This window comes from Lithobates pipiens, unplaced genomic scaffold, assembly GCF_037356315.1.
Source record: "Lithobates pipiens isolate NorthernLeopardFrog02 unplaced genomic scaffold, aLitPip1_a1.2 Scaffold_28, whole genome shotgun sequence".
In the NCBI taxonomy this organism is placed as follows: Eukaryota; Metazoa; Chordata; class Amphibia; order Anura; family Ranidae; genus Lithobates; species Lithobates pipiens.
Window position 1 is genome coordinate 187,189,506 of NW_027507789.1, and position 19,683 is coordinate 187,209,188.

A 19,683-nucleotide genomic window follows, 5' to 3' on the forward strand; every position below is an offset into this window, starting at 1 on the left:
CCTAAACCTACACGTTTAGGAGATATTTGCCGAAAGACAGGCACTGCTGTCTACGGCGCATGCACCGCAGACAGCGGCGCGCAGGTGCACTGAGCGCGGCATCGTCAACGACGAAGATGCTGCGCGTGTCGGCTCCCGTGCGCATGCGCGGGAGTGACGTCATCGCGGCTTCGCCGAATGACAGCGGCGGAGCAGCGAGACCCCACCGAGAAGATGGATGCGCCGGACTACAGGGGACAGCGGTGACATTGCTGGTTCCTGTGTCAGGTAAGTGACACATAATGAACTACTATGCGATGCATAGTAGTCCATTATGCTTTGCCTTTGCAGGGAATGAAAGAGGAAGTAAACTCATCAGGGTTTACTTCCTCTTTAATGGAACCCCTAAGCATCACCACCTACAGCACTTTTACAAGTGCCAAACCACATGAGGCCGAGGCACCATGCCCCTCGGTGCAGTGAGTTTTTTTTTTTTTATAAAAAGGGCCTGGGGGCAGGGCAGCCCACTGAAACAAATGCGCTAGCAAGCACGCGCAAGCGCGTTCACACATGTGTGAACAAAGCCTCTAATGGCACCTCACACAACGCCAAACCACACGGCACCACAGAACCAGGCAGCTCCGTATGGTGCAATTTTAAAAAGGGTTGTGGACTTCTTTGCCCACGTTTCTGTGGGTAGTGCAGCCCACTGCAATTAATGGGCTGCTCTACATGCAGAACACAGCCGCACAGGTCTTAATGGAGCCTTACATAATGCCATACCAAAAAACAAAAAGCAAATAAACAAAATGATACCAGCAAAGACAAAAGCAATATAGCCAACACAATTTGTGCCCCTTTTTAGGTAGAAGAGCTCATTGATAACTAGGGATGCCGATACCATTTTTTTTACAATGAGTACAAGTACCGATACTTTTTTTAATACTCGCCCATACCAAATAGCGATACCTACCGCAATTTTTTTGTTTTAACTTCAGCTGTCAGCAATGGTACAAAGCATTAAAAAGTTATTTACAAATTAAATAAATAGATTTTTTTTTTTTAATTTAGCGCTTTTTTCAATCTGAAATGTGTAAATATATGGTAATATATATATGTGTAAAAATATTCACTAACAAAGCAAACAAAAAAAAGTTTTAATTGTTTATCGTTTATAGAATAGACATGAACAAAAGAAAAAAAGCAGAAAAATAATAATTAAATGGAGGAGAATAGGGAGTTAATTAGGGCTGATTAGAGTAAATTAAGGGTTATTAATGTACACTACCGACTTCAGAAAAGGTTCCTTCAATCCGACTTCTAGGCAACTTGTACCCATTGATTTCAATGGAAGTTGCCTCCAAGTCTGATCCCCTGTCTTAACTTAAAGAGGGATTTCACTGGGGAAAAAAAATATTAAAAGCCAGCAGCTATAAATACTACAGCTGCTGACTTTTAATAAATGGACACTCACCTGTCCCAGGTCCAGCGATGTCGGCAGCTGAGGCCGATCGATCGTTCGGCTCTTGGCTGCTGCCGCTGCCATTCTCGGTGAGGGAATCAGGAAGTGAAGCGTTGCGGCTTCACATCCCAGTTCCCTACTGCGCATGCGCGAGTCGCCCAGCGCAATAAGAATGGTCCGCACTGTCTCTGGGACCCATGTGTGTCCAGCAGACAGCGCGCCGGGACAGGAAGAGGCATAGACTCCCGTGGGAGTCTATGCCCCGAAGTGGGTGCAAATACCTGTCTTAGACAGGTATCTGCACCCCCCTCCCCCCTAAAAGGTGCCAACTGTGACACCAGAGGGGGGGGAGGTTTCGATGAGCGGAAGTTCCACTTTAGGGTGGAACGCCACTTTAAGCAACTTTCCAGGAAGTAAAAATAGTTTTCTAGGCAAACCCCTCCCTCCCACAAAGCTGATTATTTTTATTATTATTATGTGATTGACCCTGTCCTGAAGGCAACTTCAAGTTGCCTTGTAAGTGGCCTCAAGTCGTACTGTGATTCAAACTCAAGTCGTCTCCAAGTTGCCTCCCAAAGTCACGCTGGAAGTCGTGTTGCCCCTGTGTGAATGGACTCTAATGGGGTTAAACAGAGGAACATTTGTTCATTCCTTTGATCTGCAGATGAAGAAACAGAAATATACAAAAAGAAACAATGTTTCTTTTTATTTTAGTGTTTCAGGGCTGAGCAACGTTGTTAAAGTGGAGTTACACTCCTAAAATTATTTTAGCATTTTTCAGCTGCATTAAAAATGATTAATACCGTATATACTCGAGTATAGGCCGACCCGAATATAAGCCGAGGCCCCCAATTTACCCCCAAAAAAACTGGCAAACCTATTGACTCGTGTATAAGCCGAGGGTGAGACATGCCTGTCCATCCCTGTGTGTGTGTCCGTCCCTGTGTGTCCGTCCATCCCTGTGTGTCCGTCCATCCCTGTGTGTGTGTGTGTCCATCCATCCATCCATCCCTGTGTGTGTGTGTGTCCATCCATCCATCCATCCCTGTGTGTGTGTGTCTCCATCCATCCATCCATCCCTGTGTGTGTGTGTCTCCATCCATCCATCCATCCCTGTGTGTGTGTGTCTCCATCCATCCATCCATCCCTGTGTGTGTGTGTCTCCATCCATCCATCCATCCCTGTGTGTGTGTGTCTCCATCCATCCATCCCTGTGTGTGTGTGTCCATGTGTGTGTGTGTGTGTGTGTGTGTGTGTGTGTGTGTGTGTGTGTGTGTGTGTGTGTGTCCAGCCTACCTGTGTCCCGAGCCTGTGTCCCGAGCCTCCGTCCCGTGCCTTGCCTCCTTGCCTCCGTCCCGTGCCGTGCCTTGCCTCCTTGCCTCCATCCCGTGCCGTGCCTTGCCTCCTTGCCTCCGTCCCGTGTCGTGCCTTGCCTCCGTCCCGTCCCGTGCCGTGCCTTGCCTTGCCTCCGTCCCGTGCCTTGCCAGGATCGCCGCTCTTCGTCGGCGCCTCAGCGGCCATTCTAAAATTCAAAAGCCGCGCCTCCGCCTTCGCCTGTGATAGGCGGAACACTGAATTTCCCAGCAGCCTGTGTTCCGCCTATCACGGACATCGTCTCATCCTCGTACTACGGACGAGGATGAGACGATGTCCGTGATAGGCGGAACACAGGCTGCTGGGAAATTCAGTGTTCCGCCTATCACAGGCGGAGGCGGAGGCGGAGGCGCGGCTTTCGAATTGTAGTATGTCCGCCGTCTGTCTGCTCGATACGCTGATCGAGCAGTCAGACGGCGATGACTCGAGTATAAGCCGAGGGGGGCACTTTCAGCCTCAAAAAAGAGGCTGAAAATCTCGGCTTATACTCGAGTATATACGGTAATAAATAATAATTTATGTTAGGAGTCTTAAAACAAATGGGCCTTGGGGATCGAATGTTGGACTGGATAGCAGGAATATATTCAAAGCCACAAGCATTGGTGAAGGTCAATGGGATAAACTCAAAAAATTTCCCAATATCTAATGGGACGCGTCAGGGATGTCCCCTGTCGCCTCTTTTATTTGCATTGTCATTGGAACCTTTGTTAAATAGAATTAGACAGAACCCCGATATTAAAGGTATTCCTTTAGCGGATCAGGAATATAAACTTTCAGCATATGCAGATGATTTATTATTTTCACTTTCTAGTCCACAAATATCACTACCCAATTTACTGGGGGAAATAGAGCGTTACGGAGCTCTGTCTAATTTTAAAATAAACTATAGCAAGTCGGAGGCGATGGGGATATCACTGGAGGGTTCCATTCAAAAAAATTTAGAAGATAATTTCAAGTTTAAATGGACAGCTATAGCACTGAATTATTTAGGGATACAGATTCCATCTAATTTAATGGAAGCATACGCATTGAACTTTCCACCTTTGTTAAGGGAAATTAGTATAACGTTGAATGAATGGAGCAAATCCTCACACTCCTGGTTTGGGAGAAGCAACATCTTGAAAATGAACATAGTCCCTAAGTTCCTTTATCTATTCCAGGCACTACCGATCCGGATTCCACTTGCCTTTTTTAGTAAAATCCGAACAATTTTTATAAAGTTCATATGGGCAAGCAAGCGTCCTAGGATTAATAGGAAGCTATTAACACTGCCTAAAGAGGCGGGTGGAATTGCAGCACCGGATTTATACAAATACTACCAGGCTACTCAGCTTGGTAGAATTGTGGACTGGTGCCGCCATAAAGATAGTAAAAGGTGGGTAGCTATGGAACAACAAGTAAGCCCTATTCCTTTAGATAGAGCTATGTGGTGTGGCATGGCTATACCTCCTATATTAAGAGCCCATCCTTTAATAAGACCTATGCTTCAGATGGGAGCTAAAGCCGTACGGATCCCCAGAATTTCAACAGCAAAATCCCCTTTATTTCCCATTCTTGGGAATCCACATTTTCTGCCTGGCCTGGAAATAGGAGTATTTAGGAACTTAAGAGAGAAGGGATGTTTTCAGGCATCACATTTCTTGAGGCCAAAAAAATGGCCATCAATAGAAGTGTTAATGCAATCAGGAGGACAATATGAACTACCCCTATGGCAGGCGTTACAGGTTAAACATTTTTTGGATACTCTGGGATTGACTGAGGATTATGATCGGCCACTTACTAAGTTTGAAGGATATTGTGAGGAGAAGGAGCCCCTATCCCATATTATTTCTAAAATATATGCTTTATTAATTTCTCCTTTAGAGGATATCGATATAATGAGTTTAGATAAATGGGAAAGGGATCTCGGACAAACTTTTACCTCGGCCCAACGTCAGAAAATAATACATTTGACTTTTAAATCATCTAGATGTGTCAAGATACAGGAATTAAATTACAAAATATTAATGCGTTGGTACTATACTCCATCACGAATGCATACTTTCTTTCCAGAGTCATCAGATAGATGCTGGAGGTGTGGTAAGGAGAGAGGCACTATTGCCCATATTTTTTGGTTTTGCCCAGTAATTAAACGGTTTTGGGAAGAGGTTCGGAAAATCTCTCAATTGTTTACTGAATACTATCTTGAGGAAGACCCGGCCTTTTTTCTATTACAATGTACACATATTCCATCAGAGAGATACAAGAACTTATTGTTATGTCATCTGGTGAATGCAGCTAAAAGCTGCATCGCCACATGCTGGAAGGAAACAGGGGCACCGCGAATTTCGCAATGGTTAAACAAAGTAAGGAAAATTGGGATCATGGAGAATTTGATCCCTATTTTTTTTTGTTTTACGAGCTGAAAACACTCAGGTGTGAATGCAGCCTAACTGTATGTGAACTGTATGAGAAGTTCAAATCTAGGAACAAAAACTGAAGTAGCAGTCAGTTTGGTTTTGTTAGAAATGTTTATTTTCCATTGTCCGCTCTGTTAATATAAGCTGAAGAAATCTTTTGTTTATTGTATTTATATATTATAGGTATTTACTGTATATTGCACCAACAATTTATGTAGCCTTTTACATATTGTACATTCACGTCAGTCCCTGCCCTCAAGGAGCTTACAATCTAACAGTGGCCACACACGTTTCAATTTTTTCATTCACCAACATGTGATTCGATTAAAATGATCAAATCCACAAACCATCAAATAATCCTAACTTCCCCTGCGATCAATTTGGACTCAATTTTGAGCGGTTTTGATCAAACTGCTTTGATCGACCAGGGTGGAATATTATTGATAGTTTTGCATCAATTGGCAGCACTGAGATACTTTGCATGAAACTTTACGCCTTACAATAAATACAGTTGTGTTTTGATTGAGCAGATCTTGAGATCACATGGTGGAACCAGAGTTACGATCAGTCAATAATTTACAATCGTAAGTTACAATTGTAATTTAAAGGAGTTGTATAGCCTCACGGTTTTTCACCTTAATGCATTCTATGCATTATGGGGAAAAACCTTCTTTGCTGCAGCTGCCCCCCTAACCCCCCCCTTTTTTTTTACCTGAGCCCGATCATTCCAGCTATGTGCACGAGCCCAGTGGCCCCAGCCACCGTCTCTTGCCTCCCTGGATGGATTGATAGCAGCCGGAGCCATTGGCTCCCACTGCTGTCAATCCATCCAATGACAGAGTCAGCAGTGGGAATCAGGAATATGCCCGCACGGGTAACCCCATGGAAAGCAGCTCTCTGTGGGGGTACCCGATGAAGAGGAAGATCAGGACCACACTGTGCAAAACTCTTGTACAGAGCAAGTAAAGAGCAAGTAAGTATAACATGTTTGTTATTTTTATTTTAAAAAATGGGAACCTTTACAACCACTTTAACTATCGATTGAAATGCACTTCCTCATTTGTGGCAGCTCGATCAAGTGGGTTACATAGTTACATAGTCAGGTTCAAAAAAGATCCAAGTCAATCTAGTTCAACCAAAAAAAAATTAAAAAAATAATAATAATATTAATACAATTCCATATACACAATCCTTCACCCACAATTGATCCAGAGGAAGCCAAAAAAAACAGCAAAGCATTCACCAATTTGCTACAGCAAGGGAAAATATTCCTTCCTTGAGAGGCAATCGGATTTTCTCTGGATCAACTTTACCTATATATGTTAGTACCCAGTTATAATATGTACATTTAGGAAAGAAACCAGGCCTTTTTTTTAAAATCTACTAGCCAGAACCACCTCTGGAGGGAGTCTATTCCACATTTTCACAGCTCTTACTGTGAAGAAACCTTTCCATATTTCCTCTAAATGTAAAGAGTGCCCCTCTTTTCAAGAGAGAATAAATTCAGTTCCTCTAACCTTTCCTCATAACTGAGCTCCTCCACACCTCTTATCAGTTTGGTTGCCCTTCTCTGCACTTTCTCCAGTTCCCTGATATCCTTTTTGAGAACTGGTGCCCAAAACTGAACTGCATATTCCAGATGAGGTCTTACTAATGATTTGTACAGGGGCAAAATGGTATCTCTCTCTCTCTCTCTGGAGTCCATACCTCTCAATACAAGAAAGGACTTTGCTCGCTTTGCAAACCGCAGCTTGATATTGCATGCTATTATTGAGCTTATGATCTAGCATAACACCCAGATCCTTCTCCACCATTGATTCCCCCAGTTGTACTCCCCCTAGTATGTATGATGCATGCATATTCTTAGCCCCCAAGTGCATAACTTTACATTTATCATCATTAAACCTCATTTGCCACTTAGTTGCCCAATTAGACATTGAGGTCAGCTTGTAAATTGGAGACAGTAGCAGCTGGTAAAGTTTTAGAATGGGGGAGCGCCAGACCTTTTTGACCTCTCCCAGTTCTCATAAGCCCCACCCTTATAGAATCCACCGGCTCCATCCCCTGTATTCCTGTATTCCACTTGCTCCACCCATAGTGTAAGGAGTATACAGCTCAGCATCACAGATTATAGTAGACAGAGTATATGATTCAGCCTTACAGATCAGGGTGTACAGATAAAGGTATACAGATCAGGGTGTACAGATCAGGGTGTACAGATAAAGGTATAGAGAGCAGGGTGTACAGATCAAGGTATACAGATCAAGGTGTACAGATAAAGGTGTACAGATAAAGGTGTACAGATAAAGGTATACTGATAAAGGTATACTGATAAAGGTATACTGATAAAGGTATACAGACCATGGTGTACAGATCAGTGTATACAGATCAGTGTATACAGATAAAGGTATACAGATCAGGGTATACTAAAGATCAGGGAATACAGATCAAGGTACAGCAACCCTCCCCCGTGGCTCTGACAGCCCCCCGCTCTCTGCGCCCGAGCCCACCCTATTTTGAAGCCTATTAGAGCCTCTGGTTCTAACTAGGTGCTTCAAAAAGTAACACCCCTCCTGCCCCACCATAGGAATCCATGCGTCCGGTGTCCTGAAAGGGGCGCATTGACGGGGGCGCGGCGCCCGTGCACCCACAATGCACAAGACACCCCTGATTGGAGACATCCTGTAAGGACATTATTCCACTGCATAGCTTAATGTCATCTGCAAAGACAGAAATGTTACTTTTAATCCCAGACCCTATATCATTTATAAAGATATTAAAAAGTAAGGGTCCCAGCACTGAACCTCGGGGTACACCACTGATGACCATTCAGGGTAACAGTCATTAACCACTACTCTCTGAATCCTGTCCTTTAACCAGTTTTCTATCCATTTACAAATTGATCTTTCCAAGCCTGTAGACTTTACCTTACCCATAAGCTGTGTGTGTGGAACTGTGTCAAACCCTTTTGCAAAATCCAGGTACACCACATCCAAAGCCCCCCCTCTGTCCAAGGTTTTACTTACCTCCTCATAAAAAGAAATCAGGTTTGTTTGACAACATCTGTCTTTCATGAATCCTTGCTGTCTGTTGCTTAGAATATTTTTTCCAGCAAGAACTCGTCTACGTGGCCTTTTATTAAACGCTGGTATCGTCTCGACTATACACGTTAAACTAACAGGTCTATAGTTACTGGGTAAAGACTTTGATCCCTTTTTAAATATGGGCACCACATTGGCCTTGCACCAATCCAGTTTTACCATTCGAGTCCCTAAATATTAGAAACAATGGCCTTGAAATGACAGAGCTCAATTCTTTTAGGATCCGTGGTTGGATGCCATCTGGTCCAGATGCTTTATCCACCTTTATTCTGTTTAAATATTTCTGGACCATATAACTTTTGAGCCATTGTGGATCATTTGGGGCTGTGTCACTACCATCCCCATTATGGACATGAGCTCCCCCGTGCCACTTTGCATAAACAGAACTGAAGAAAGTATTTAATAAATTTGCCTTCTCTTTGTCCCCAGTCACCCACTCTAGGTTATTTTGCAAAGGGCCTACATGCTCAGACCTGACCTTTTTACTATTAATATATTTAAAGAATTTTTTGGTGTTTGTCCTACTATCTTTTGCAATCTGTTGTTCATTTAGTATTTTTGTATCCTTGATTTCCTTTTTGCATATTTTGTTATATTCTTTGTAACATTTAAATGATGATAATGTTCCATTCATTTTTATATTTTTTAAAAGCTCTTTTTTTATTATTTAAAGCCATTTTAACTTTGGCCGTGAGGGTTTTATTTTTAAACTTATTGCCCATGGGAATATACTTTGCAGTGAGTTTACATACAGTCACTTTGAAGAATTCCCATTTCTGTTTTGTATCCATTGATGCCAATATTCCCTCCCAGTCTAAGTCCTGGAGAGCAGCCCTCATCCTTGGAAAATTTGCTCTCTTAAAGTTGTGTTTTTATCTTACCTGTATGCGTTTGTTGCTTACAGCTAACATTAAATTAAATCATGTTATGGTCCGTGCGACCCAGGGGTTCTTTTATATGAATATTGGTAATAAGCTCTGTATGGTTTGAGATTACCAGGGTTGTCAACTACAGATCCATAATTCCCATTGGAAGTGATCGATCAGAAAAGGAATTTATCAATTCTCAAAGTGTCTATGGCCACCATAAGGTTCCTATCTCACACACAAAAATAATAGGGCCATTAATGTGTTATCATGTCCTATGGGGTGTCAGAGGAAACTCATGCAACCACAGGAGGAGCAGCATTTAGTGTCCTATAGATAGAGATGCCCAGTTTTGCAAGGCAGAAGTGCTAATCATGAGGCTGCTCTAGTTTTATTTTTAAACCTAGATTTTTCTCTTTTCTATACTTCCAAAATGTTGTAATATTCTATAAAAAAAATTCCTGAACTGTGAAAAAGAAACTAGGATCTCTCGATTGTCTTATGAATAAGTGTAACTTTCAAACAGATCGACATTAAGAACAATGGTGGACAGAAAATGGGATAGAGGAAAGTCAATTGTCAATGGACAGCACATGAGATCCATGAGGTACCAAATGGATACAGAATATCAGGTAATGTACCCAACAGGCCCACAGTATATGTGCTATAGTAATTGTTTCATGACTGCTACATCCCTTACATTAATGGGCATAAATAAAGACAACCAGGTATGAAGAACATCACCAGCAATTATATGTAACATCAGGTTTTATGTTTCTGGGGAGTGGTCAGTACACACTCTGTGTACAGAACAACTCCAGGTAGCCATATTGCAATGCATAACTTTTCACTTCCAGAGACGTATTTTTATGTGCAGCAGCAAGGGGTTTTACAAACACTGACAAATCTGATAAGCCAAGTGCTGGCTTTCAAGGACCCCCGTAGTGTGCTCCCTCCTGCTATGAATCTAGTGCTCCCCTGTCCCACCTGCAGGCCCAGGAACCCCAAGGGAGAGTACCACCGCATAGACAGGAGGGAGACTAGCAAACATCCAATTGTTGATCTTCTCTAGGTAGGATGAACACAGAAGCAACATGCATTATGTCACTTCTGGGTTCGGCTGTCACTCACTCCATTGGATTCAGTGAAAAGCAGGTGAGACATCAGGTGTATAATATACCACCACCTTTTTATTCTCATTTCATTTTCTGATTTTAACTATTCTTAAGGCCTAACATTATATTATAAACGTGTGCAAAAAAAAGCAAAAATGGCTCTGGCAGCGATAGGGATGGAAAACGTATTCTTTTAAATTCTAAAAAAAATGTCAGTCTGCATAGACACTAACTAGCAACCAACAGCCTCCATTACTGGAGGAGACGTCGATGATGAACATGTGACATTTCAGGTACTAAGAGGGGTTTTTTTTTTTTTGGCTTAGAAGAAGGTGGTGGAGAAACAATAAATATTTTTGGCTGGAATTTAGCTTTGAACATAAAATTTTGTCAGGATCGGGAACTGACTGGACAATATATATATATAAAACGTGGGTTGCGCTAACTATTTAAATAGTTAAATAGCACACTGATGCCATACCTTTGTTCTTTCCTCTTGTAAGTACAGTATCTCACAAAAGTGAGTACACCCCTCACATTTCTGTAAATATTTTATTATATATTTTCATGTGACAACAGCGAAGAAATGACACTTTGCTACAATGTAGTGAGTGTACAGTTTGTATAACAGTGTAAATTTGCTGTCCCCCTCAAAATAACTCAACACACAGTCATTAATGTCTAAACCGCTGGCAACAAAAGTGAGTACACCCCTTAGTAAAAATGTCCAAATTGGGTCCAATTAGCCATTTTCCCAACCCCGGGGTGTGAATTGGGAAGCAGGTGTGTTAAATCTGGTGTTATCGCTCTCACTCTCTCATACTGGTCACTGGAAGGTCAATATGGCACCTCATGGCAAAGAACTCTGAGGATCTGAAAAACAGATCTACATAATGAAGGCCTAGGCTATAAGAAGATTTCGAAGACCCTGAAACTGAGCTGCAGCATGGTGGCCAAGACCATACAGCGGTGTAACAGGACAGGTTCCACTCAAAACAGGCCTCGGCATGGTCGACCAAAGAAATTGAGTGCACATGCTCAGCTCAACTTTTTTTAAAAAGGAAAGGGATATTAAATCTGAGTTCCCCGGTGTCAGTTTCTCCCTCACAGAAAATGTCACAACTATTCTTGTTACACAGAGCTTACTATACCCCAAAGAAACTTTTTCGGTATGGATATAGACCCGATGACAAATGCCCAAGGTGTCAAGGTACAGGTGACTTGACCCACATGATGTGGAGATGTCCAAAATTATTTAGGTATTGGACAGAAATACTTCAGGACATTAATCGTACCTTTGGGCTCAAATTGGCCCTGAACGGTACTATATGTTTGTTGGGGAAGATAGAGGACAACAGTGTGTCAGTAAATAATAAAACCGCAGCAATTAGAGGCCTATTCCAAGCATGAAAGATAATAGCCCAAAATTGGCAATCAGTGAGACCTCCGACTTTAGAAGAATGGAATAAAGTGATGGACGCTACAGTATGGAGGGAAAAGGTGACATTTATTAGACGGAGGAACCTGGATAAATTCTTAAAATTCTGGAAGCCCTGGTTAGATAAAATGGGATGTCCTCCTTAATGGAGATACTAGGGGGGAGACCATACCTAAAGACTAGGTGGATACGATCAGGGAATAATAGGGGGGAGCGGAAGTGGTAAATGAGATAGAAATATGTTAGGAATAAGAATATATAATACACTGGCAGTAAATAGTAATAGTAAATAGATATGGTGTATCGTTGTGATGCTCGGCACTTTATTACAAGGGAGATTCTGGGGGGGGGATGGATCATAAAAGGGTTAGTGGGGTTAAAAAAAAAAAAAAAAAAAGGCTAGAGAAGTACAGAGGAGGGGGAGTCGAGGCACTGGTAGTAGTTGAGTTAACCTTTTAAAGTTTTTTTTTTGGTGCCCACTTTTTGGTTTCTTTCTCTTTTATTTCTGTTGTTTTTTTTTTTTCTGTTGTCCCTTCTTTAAGGAAATAAGTACATAGGATGCAGAACAATGTAATGATGGTTATTTAAAAAAAAAATTATACACGATAATGTAATGTATATGGCTTGAGGTGCTTCTCAAAAAAAAACTTCCACTTTAAGTTCTATTTTCTGCAGCAGCATTGCATTGTGCTGTACTATATTACATCAGGCTGCAATAAATAAAATACAGCAGTGTGATGGTCTGAACTTACTTACCCTACCTTACTTACCTTACAATTTACCTTGTTTATGCATTGGCACTGTGATGGGAAAGGCTGCCCAGAGCAGCCCAATCCAACTGGTGTGAACAGGCCCTAAAACAGTACTTCAAGCAACCTCACAAATATATAAGGTGTATCATTGTCTCGTTTTTGTTTCATCACACATGCATTTTAAACAAATCTAATTTGTACAAAACATCTGTTTCCATTTCTGTAACTCCGCACTATTGACATTTTTATCACTGGGTGTAAGGCCAAATAACGTTCCAGGAACAAAGAAAGACCCTATTGTTCCTTTTAGCTGTGTAATCCGCTTCCTCAAATATATTGATATTACAAAAATGTAATTAGCTTGCAAATTAGCAGTAAATCTGTTAAATGGATTCCACCCTTAGCAGTGTTTGGCAGAAAGAATAAAAAAAAATAATAATCCATTCTATAAAGCCATATAATACCAAAAGAGAAAAATGTTTGTGTCCTTAAGCACTGTATTATTGTTAATACAGGTTAATTTCATTGATATTAATGCGCATCTGGCTCCAAAATGTAAGCGCTGCCCAATAACAATAAAACTGGATTGGATCACAATTAGATATATCAATAATTGTGGTACAGATATATCCGTAATAATGAATATGTGGTAGGAAAACAAAAGGAGAAGGAAGTAGGAGAGAGAAACAGAAAAATATGGAGAAGGAGAGAAATAGAACTTGAAATGTTCGTTTTATATTGGTTGAGTGATTTGAACGCAGCTCAGTGTATATTTATCCCTTTGTGCTGGGGTAAATGTGTGCGTTTGTTGCAGTTATATCATACCTGTCTGGCCAATCAAGATGGCTGAAGCCACCACAGAACCCAGAAGCAGCCAGGAAGAATATGTTGAAATCATGAAAGCTTGCGGAACTCATCGCTGGAGTAGAGGGGAGTATAGTTCCACTTCAAAACAACACTATAGTCTTTTTATTTTTTTAGATATATTTGTGGAAGATTAAAGCGGAGGTCCACCCTAAAGTGGACCTTCCGCTCATTGGAATCCTCCCCCCCCTCCGGCGCCACAATTGGCACCTTTCAGGGGGGAGGGGGTGCAGGTACCTGTACAGTACAGGTATCTGCACCCACTTCCGGCGTAGATTCTGCAGAAAGGAACGCCCCTTTCCGCAGAATCCACGCCCCTTTGCGAAAGTCCCCCGCTGCCTGCTGGGAAACACGGATCCCAGAGACAGCGGGGACCATCCTTATTGCTCAGCGCGACTCGCGCATGCGCAGTAGGGAACCGGGAAATGAAGCCGAAAGGCTCCACTTCCTGATTCCCATACCCAAGATGGCGGCGGCAGCACCCGAGAGACGATCGAGAGATCGGCTTCGGGTGCCGACATCGCAGGCGCGCTGGGCGGGTAAGTGTCCTTATTTTAAAAGTCAGCAGCTGCAGTATTTGTAGCTGCTCGCTTTTAAAAAAAAAAAAACGGCGCAACTCCCGGCGGACTCCCACTTTAATGCTAATCACCTTATCAATGTGTTTTAACATTTTATAAAAAAAATCTAAGTATAGTTTTTTTTTTGTAATTCTGTATATACGTGGCAGTCTGTTTTCTGCCTAAATTCTAAATTAACTAACTAATTTAACTATATTCTTCTATCTCTCAATGTTGATCTACCATTCTGCTCTGACTCACTGAAATTATATCCTTCTTTTATTCAACAAAATACAGATCACCCCCTAGTGGCCGATCTACTAATTTATATATTTAACACAATAACAAAAATGTGGGACACCAACATAATAGTTACTAAATATTATTATACTTAAACATCACAGGACTCCACATATGCTAAAGTGGTATTATAAATTAAATTCTGGTACCCATTTAACAAATGCAGCCTCTCAGGCAGCCATTTATACCCTATAACAATAACCATACCCTAACATAATAATAATATACATTATTTTATATAGCACCTTTAAAGTTTAAAGTTCAGTCAAATCCTAACTATACTTAAACCTGATCCCACCTCCATGTTAAGCCTAGTCTAACTACCCTGTAAAGGAAAGATGTCTATACATGATCTCTCTGGCAGTCAGCTTCAGTGAAGATGAGAGATCACTGACAACGGTGGTAGAGTCTGGGCGATGACGTTACCTATAGGCGATGACGTCACCCCTTACTATGGGGCATCCATTGCCAGCTGTCCCTCCTCTACACTGAAGTCGGAGTTTAGGATTCCACCACATGATCGCACCGGAGCACCCTCAGCATAGGTAAGTATAGACATCTTTCTTTACAGGGTAGATAGAATAGGCTTAGAATGGGGTGGGAGTAGGTTAGGTATAGTTAGGATTTGACTGGACTTCCACTATAATAACAGTATCTTCTCAAATCACTTTACAAAAGAAACAAAAACAAGTGACGCAAAAGAAAAGGAATAAAGCAACAATTGGGTGAAGGCTTGTCTAAAGAAGAGTTTTCAGTTTTGAGTTAAGTTTGTAGAAGGCAAATCTCTGGTGTTCTTGGAGAGAGAATTCCAGAGCTTTGGGGCATAACAGGAGAAAGTCCTGTCCTCATAGAATGTAGATTGGTTTGAAGGACATGTACATAGAGACGCTCCTCAATACCTAGCTGAGAAAATAAATCATTACACACCAAATCACAGTCTTCGATCAGCCAACAAAAGCCTCCTCCTCGTGCCCAAATCCCGGTACAAATCTAAGGGGGATCTTGGCTATGGAATGCTCTACCAACCAACATCCGCCTGGAAGAAAACCACCTGGCTTTTAGGAAAAAACTCAAGACCTTCCTCTTCTAGCTGATGATCAAAGCTCTTCACAGCGCCTTGAGGCGATTCAGTTTGTGTTGTGCGCTATACAAATATCTCATTCATTCATTCAGAAGAACAAAATTAGAGAGGCAAAGGTTAAAGGGGGGGGGGCAGGGGCGTAACTAGAAATCACAGGGCCCCATAGCAAAATGGTTGTATTGCCCTCCCTCCCCTGCAAACAGTCCCCCCACAAAAAATGGCGGGCTTAATTTAAATGGTGGGCGTGGCTTAAAGGGCATGGCTCAAAGGGGGTGTGGTTTGAGTCTGAGTTGAATGAGAGATGGAGGAAGGAAGGAAGGAAGGAAAGAAAGAAAGAAAGAACGAAAGAAAGATAGGGAGGGAAGGAGAGAGAAGGAAAGAGAGGGATGGAGGGACACAGGCCCAGCACAATAGCAATATACGTATTCCAGAGAGTTTAACAATCAACAGATAAATAATAATAAATAAATAAAAATATTTATATTATTACATTGTAATATAAACTCACCATAATACAGAATCAGTGGGAGCCCTGAGTGTGTCACTTGCCATGTCGCCTGCCACCAGATGCCATCAGGTGTCCCCAGCAGAGTCCATCTTTATATCAGGCATTCCCAGCAGAATCCGTACTTACATCAGGTGTCCCAAGTAGAATCCCTCATCACATCGGGTACCCCCAGTAGAATCCCTCCTTACATCAGGTGCCCCCAGTAGAGTCCCTCCTCACATCAGGTGTCCCCAGGAGAGTCCTTCCTTACATCAGGCATTCCCAGTAGAGTCCCTCCTTACATCAGGCATTCCCAGTAGAGTCCCTCCTTATATCAGGTGCCCCCAGTAGAATCCCCCCTTACATCAGGTGTCCCCAGTAGAGTCCCTCTTTACAACTGGCATTCCCAGTAGGGTCCATCCTTTCATCAGTCATTCCCAGTAGAGTCCCTCCTTATATGAGGTGCCCCCAGTAGAGTCCCTCCTTACATGAGGTGCCCCCAGTAGTGTCCCTCCTTACATCAGGCGCCCCGAGTAGAGTCCCTCCTTACATCCTTACATCAGGCATTCCCAGTAGAGCCCTTCCTTACATTAGGCATTCCCAGTAGAGTCCCTCCTTACATCAGGTGCCCCCAGTAGAATCCCCCTTACATCAGTTGTCCCCAGTAGAGTCCCTCCTTACAACTGGCATTCCCAGTAGGGTCCATCCTTACATCAGTCATTCCCAGTAGAGTCCCTCCTTACATGAGATGCCCCCAGTAGAGTCCCTCCTTACATCAGGTGCCCCCAGTAGAGTCCCTCCTTACATCAGGCATTCCCAGTAGAGTCCCTCCTTACATCAGGCATTCCCAGTAGAGTCCCTCCTTACATCAGGTGCCCCCAGTAGAATCCCCCCTTACATCAGGTGTCCCCAGTAGAGTCCCTCCTTACAACTGGCATTCCCAGTAGGGTCCATCCTTACATCAGTCATTCCCAGTAGAGTCCCTCCTTATATGAGGTGCCCCCAGTAGAGTCCCTCCTTACATGAGGTGCCCCCAGTAGAGTCCCTCCTTACATCAGGCCTTCCCAGTAGAGTCCCTCCTTACATCAGGCCTTCCCAGTAGAGTCCCTCCTTACATCAGGTGCCCCCAGTAGTGTCCCTCCTTACATCAGGCGCCCCCAGTAGAGTCCCTCCTTACATCCTTACATCAGGCATTCCCAGTAGAGCCCTTCCTTACATTAGGCATTCCCAGTAGAGTCCCTCCTTACATCAGGTGCCCCCAGTAGAGTCCTTCTTTACATCAGGTGCCCCCTGTAGAGTCCCTCCTTACATCAGACATTCCCAGTAGAGTCCCTCCTTACATCAGCTGTCCTCAGTTACCAGTGGCGTCGCTAGGGTTGGTGTCACTGGGTCCAGAAAAACATGGCGTTACCCCCTCCCCCCATAGTCGTCCCTCAGTACAGACCCTCCTCCATCAGCACAGGCCCCCCTGGACAAATCAGCCCCATCTGTACAGACCCCCCCAGGACAACTCAACCCCCTCCATCGGTACAGACCCCCTCCAAGAGCACAGACCCCCCCAGGACAATTCACCCCCCATGAGTACAGACCTCCCAAGGACAATTCACCCCCCCAGGAGTACAGACCCCCCATGAGACTTCACCCCCCAGGAGTACAGACCCCTCAGGATAATTCACCCACAAGGAGTACAGACCCCCCAAGACAATTCACCCCCTCCCAGGAGTACAGACACCCCTCTGGAGAATATACCCCCCCATGAGTACAGACCCCCCAGGACAATTCACCCCCCCAGGAGTACCACCCCCTCATTCAGCCGCCTGGAGAGTTACTTGCTCAGACTGTCACTGACTCTCTTGGCGGCATAATGTGATAGGAGGCAGCCTGTGAGAGAGACAGAGTCTCAGTCAGACAGGGATAGCGCGGTGCCAGGATCCAGGCCACTTTCATTTCCACCTGGGCTACACCTCTTGGTTCTTCCTTAACTGGTCTTCGGTAAAATGGCAACGGAGACAGAAATGACCAGTGCCGTGGAGCTCTAGTGGTGGCAAGGAAAAAAAAGTTGGCAAGTACAGTATGCATTCCTCATCCCCCCTGGGCCCCACTCGGCTGTGGGCCCCATAGTGCCCGCATGGGTTGCTATGGCAGTAGTTCCTCCATTGGGGGGGCAGGGTGGTGCTAAAATGTCAGACAGACATGGGGAGCCAAGCTGTGCAGAATAATATCCAGTAATAGCAATTGCAAGGTCTCAAGCATAGGAGTAATATGATCTCTGGACCTAATCAGGATTCCAGTAGCAGAATTCTGTACATTTTCAAGTTAGTTTGCTTAGTGCGGAACTAGGTACCCCAGTTAGTAGAGCCTTGCAATAGTCAAATCAGAAGAGAGCAAATGTTTTGATCAGCTTTTTTAGTGTATGATAACATGGGGCAAAGTTGAGCAATGTTTCTCAAGAGGAGAAGAAGATATTCTGACAGCATTCTGTATATGTAAATCAAGTGTAAGCTTCAAAAATCACCTCCAGGTTTTTGAGTTTAGATTTATAACCAAGTACAGTACCATCAACAGATACAAATATAAGAATTCAAAGGCGATGGGAGTGCCAGTATGCATGATTTCAGTCTTGTCAAAGTTTAGTTGAAGGAGCAATCCATATTTTTATGTCAGAATTACCATAGTTGGATAGGAGAGAATCCAGTGTATTATGGATGTACACTATATCTGATTATTATTAGCATAGAAGTGCTGACCAAAATGGAAACATGTAAATGCAAAAAAGTTAGGGACCCAAGACAGAGCCCTGAGGGACTTTGTACTTAATTGGACCAGTTTCAAACTGGAATACTACTAAGGGAGACAACATGAAAACAAATTGGTAAAACAAGATAAAACTCTGAAACTTCAAATAATGGGTTCCAAGCGAGAGACTAAAGTACTTATTCTCATCAGAATATTTAACAACTTGAATGTTATTTTTGAAAGTATTTTGTTTGCTTTTAACATTTTGTAATCTCCTGCACAAAAAACACATTATTAGAGATTTGTTTGCTCAAGAAAAAATTTCTATCCTGCTCTTTCGAATTTTCCTGTCACTGTGGTCGAAAACAAACATTGATTTGACCCCTAACAATTGGAAAAATTAGGTGATCGTTCCTGAAACCAAAAATTATTCAATTGCTTGGCCAGATTAAGAGAACCTAGTCTACAGCAGGAGTCTCCAAACCATTTAAACTTGCTTTATGTCCTTTTGGCTTTTTTTTTTTTTGGGGGGGGGGGGGGGCAGACTGGCCAGTGGGAGTAAACGATGCCCTGTCCTTGGTGTGCATTACATATACACACCTTTAGCACCCTATAATATATATATAAACACCTAAGCAAGAGGCACCATTACGAAAACACTGCCATGAAGACCTAGGAGCACCCTCAAATCTATCATAACCAAATGGAAAGAAGGTGGCACAACAGCAAACCTGCCAAGAGACGGCCGCACACCAAAACTCACAGACCAGGCAAGGAGGGCATTAATCATAGAGGCAGCACAGAAACCTAAGGTAACTCTGGAGGAGCTGCAGAGTTCCACAACAGAGACTGGAGTATCTGTACATAGGACAACAATAAGCTGTGTGCTCCATAGAGTCTGGCTTTATGGCAGAGTGCCCAGAAGAAAACCATTACTTTTAGCAAAAAACAAAATGCCACATTTTGAGTTTGCGAAGAGGCATGTGGTAGACTCCCAAAATGTATGGAGGAAGGTGCTCTGGTCTGATGAGACAAAAAATGTAATTTTTGGCAATCAAAGAAAACTCTATGTCTGGTGCAAACCCAACACATCACATCATCCAAAGAACACCATCACAGTGAAACATGGTGATGGTAGCATCATGCTGTGGGGATGTTTTTCAGCAGTTGGA

The 19,683-nt window shown here is 43.0% G+C and overlaps 1 protein-coding gene across 5 annotated transcripts in view; it reads left to right on the top strand.

Moving 5' to 3' along the window:
* MARCHF10 (membrane associated ring-CH-type finger 10) overlaps positions 1-19,683 on the top strand; it is a 78,933-nt gene that overhangs the window by 669 nt on the left and 58,581 nt on the right. For all 5 annotated transcript variants that reach the window (XM_077460134.1, XM_077460135.1, XM_077460136.1 and 2 more), the window contains exon 2: positions 9,708-9,813. In XM_077460134.1, the coding sequence (XP_077316260.1) occupies positions 9,724-9,813 (90 nt within the window). In that variant the 5' untranslated portion in view covers positions 9,708-9,723. The remainder of the gene's footprint in view (positions 1-9,707; positions 9,814-19,683) is intronic.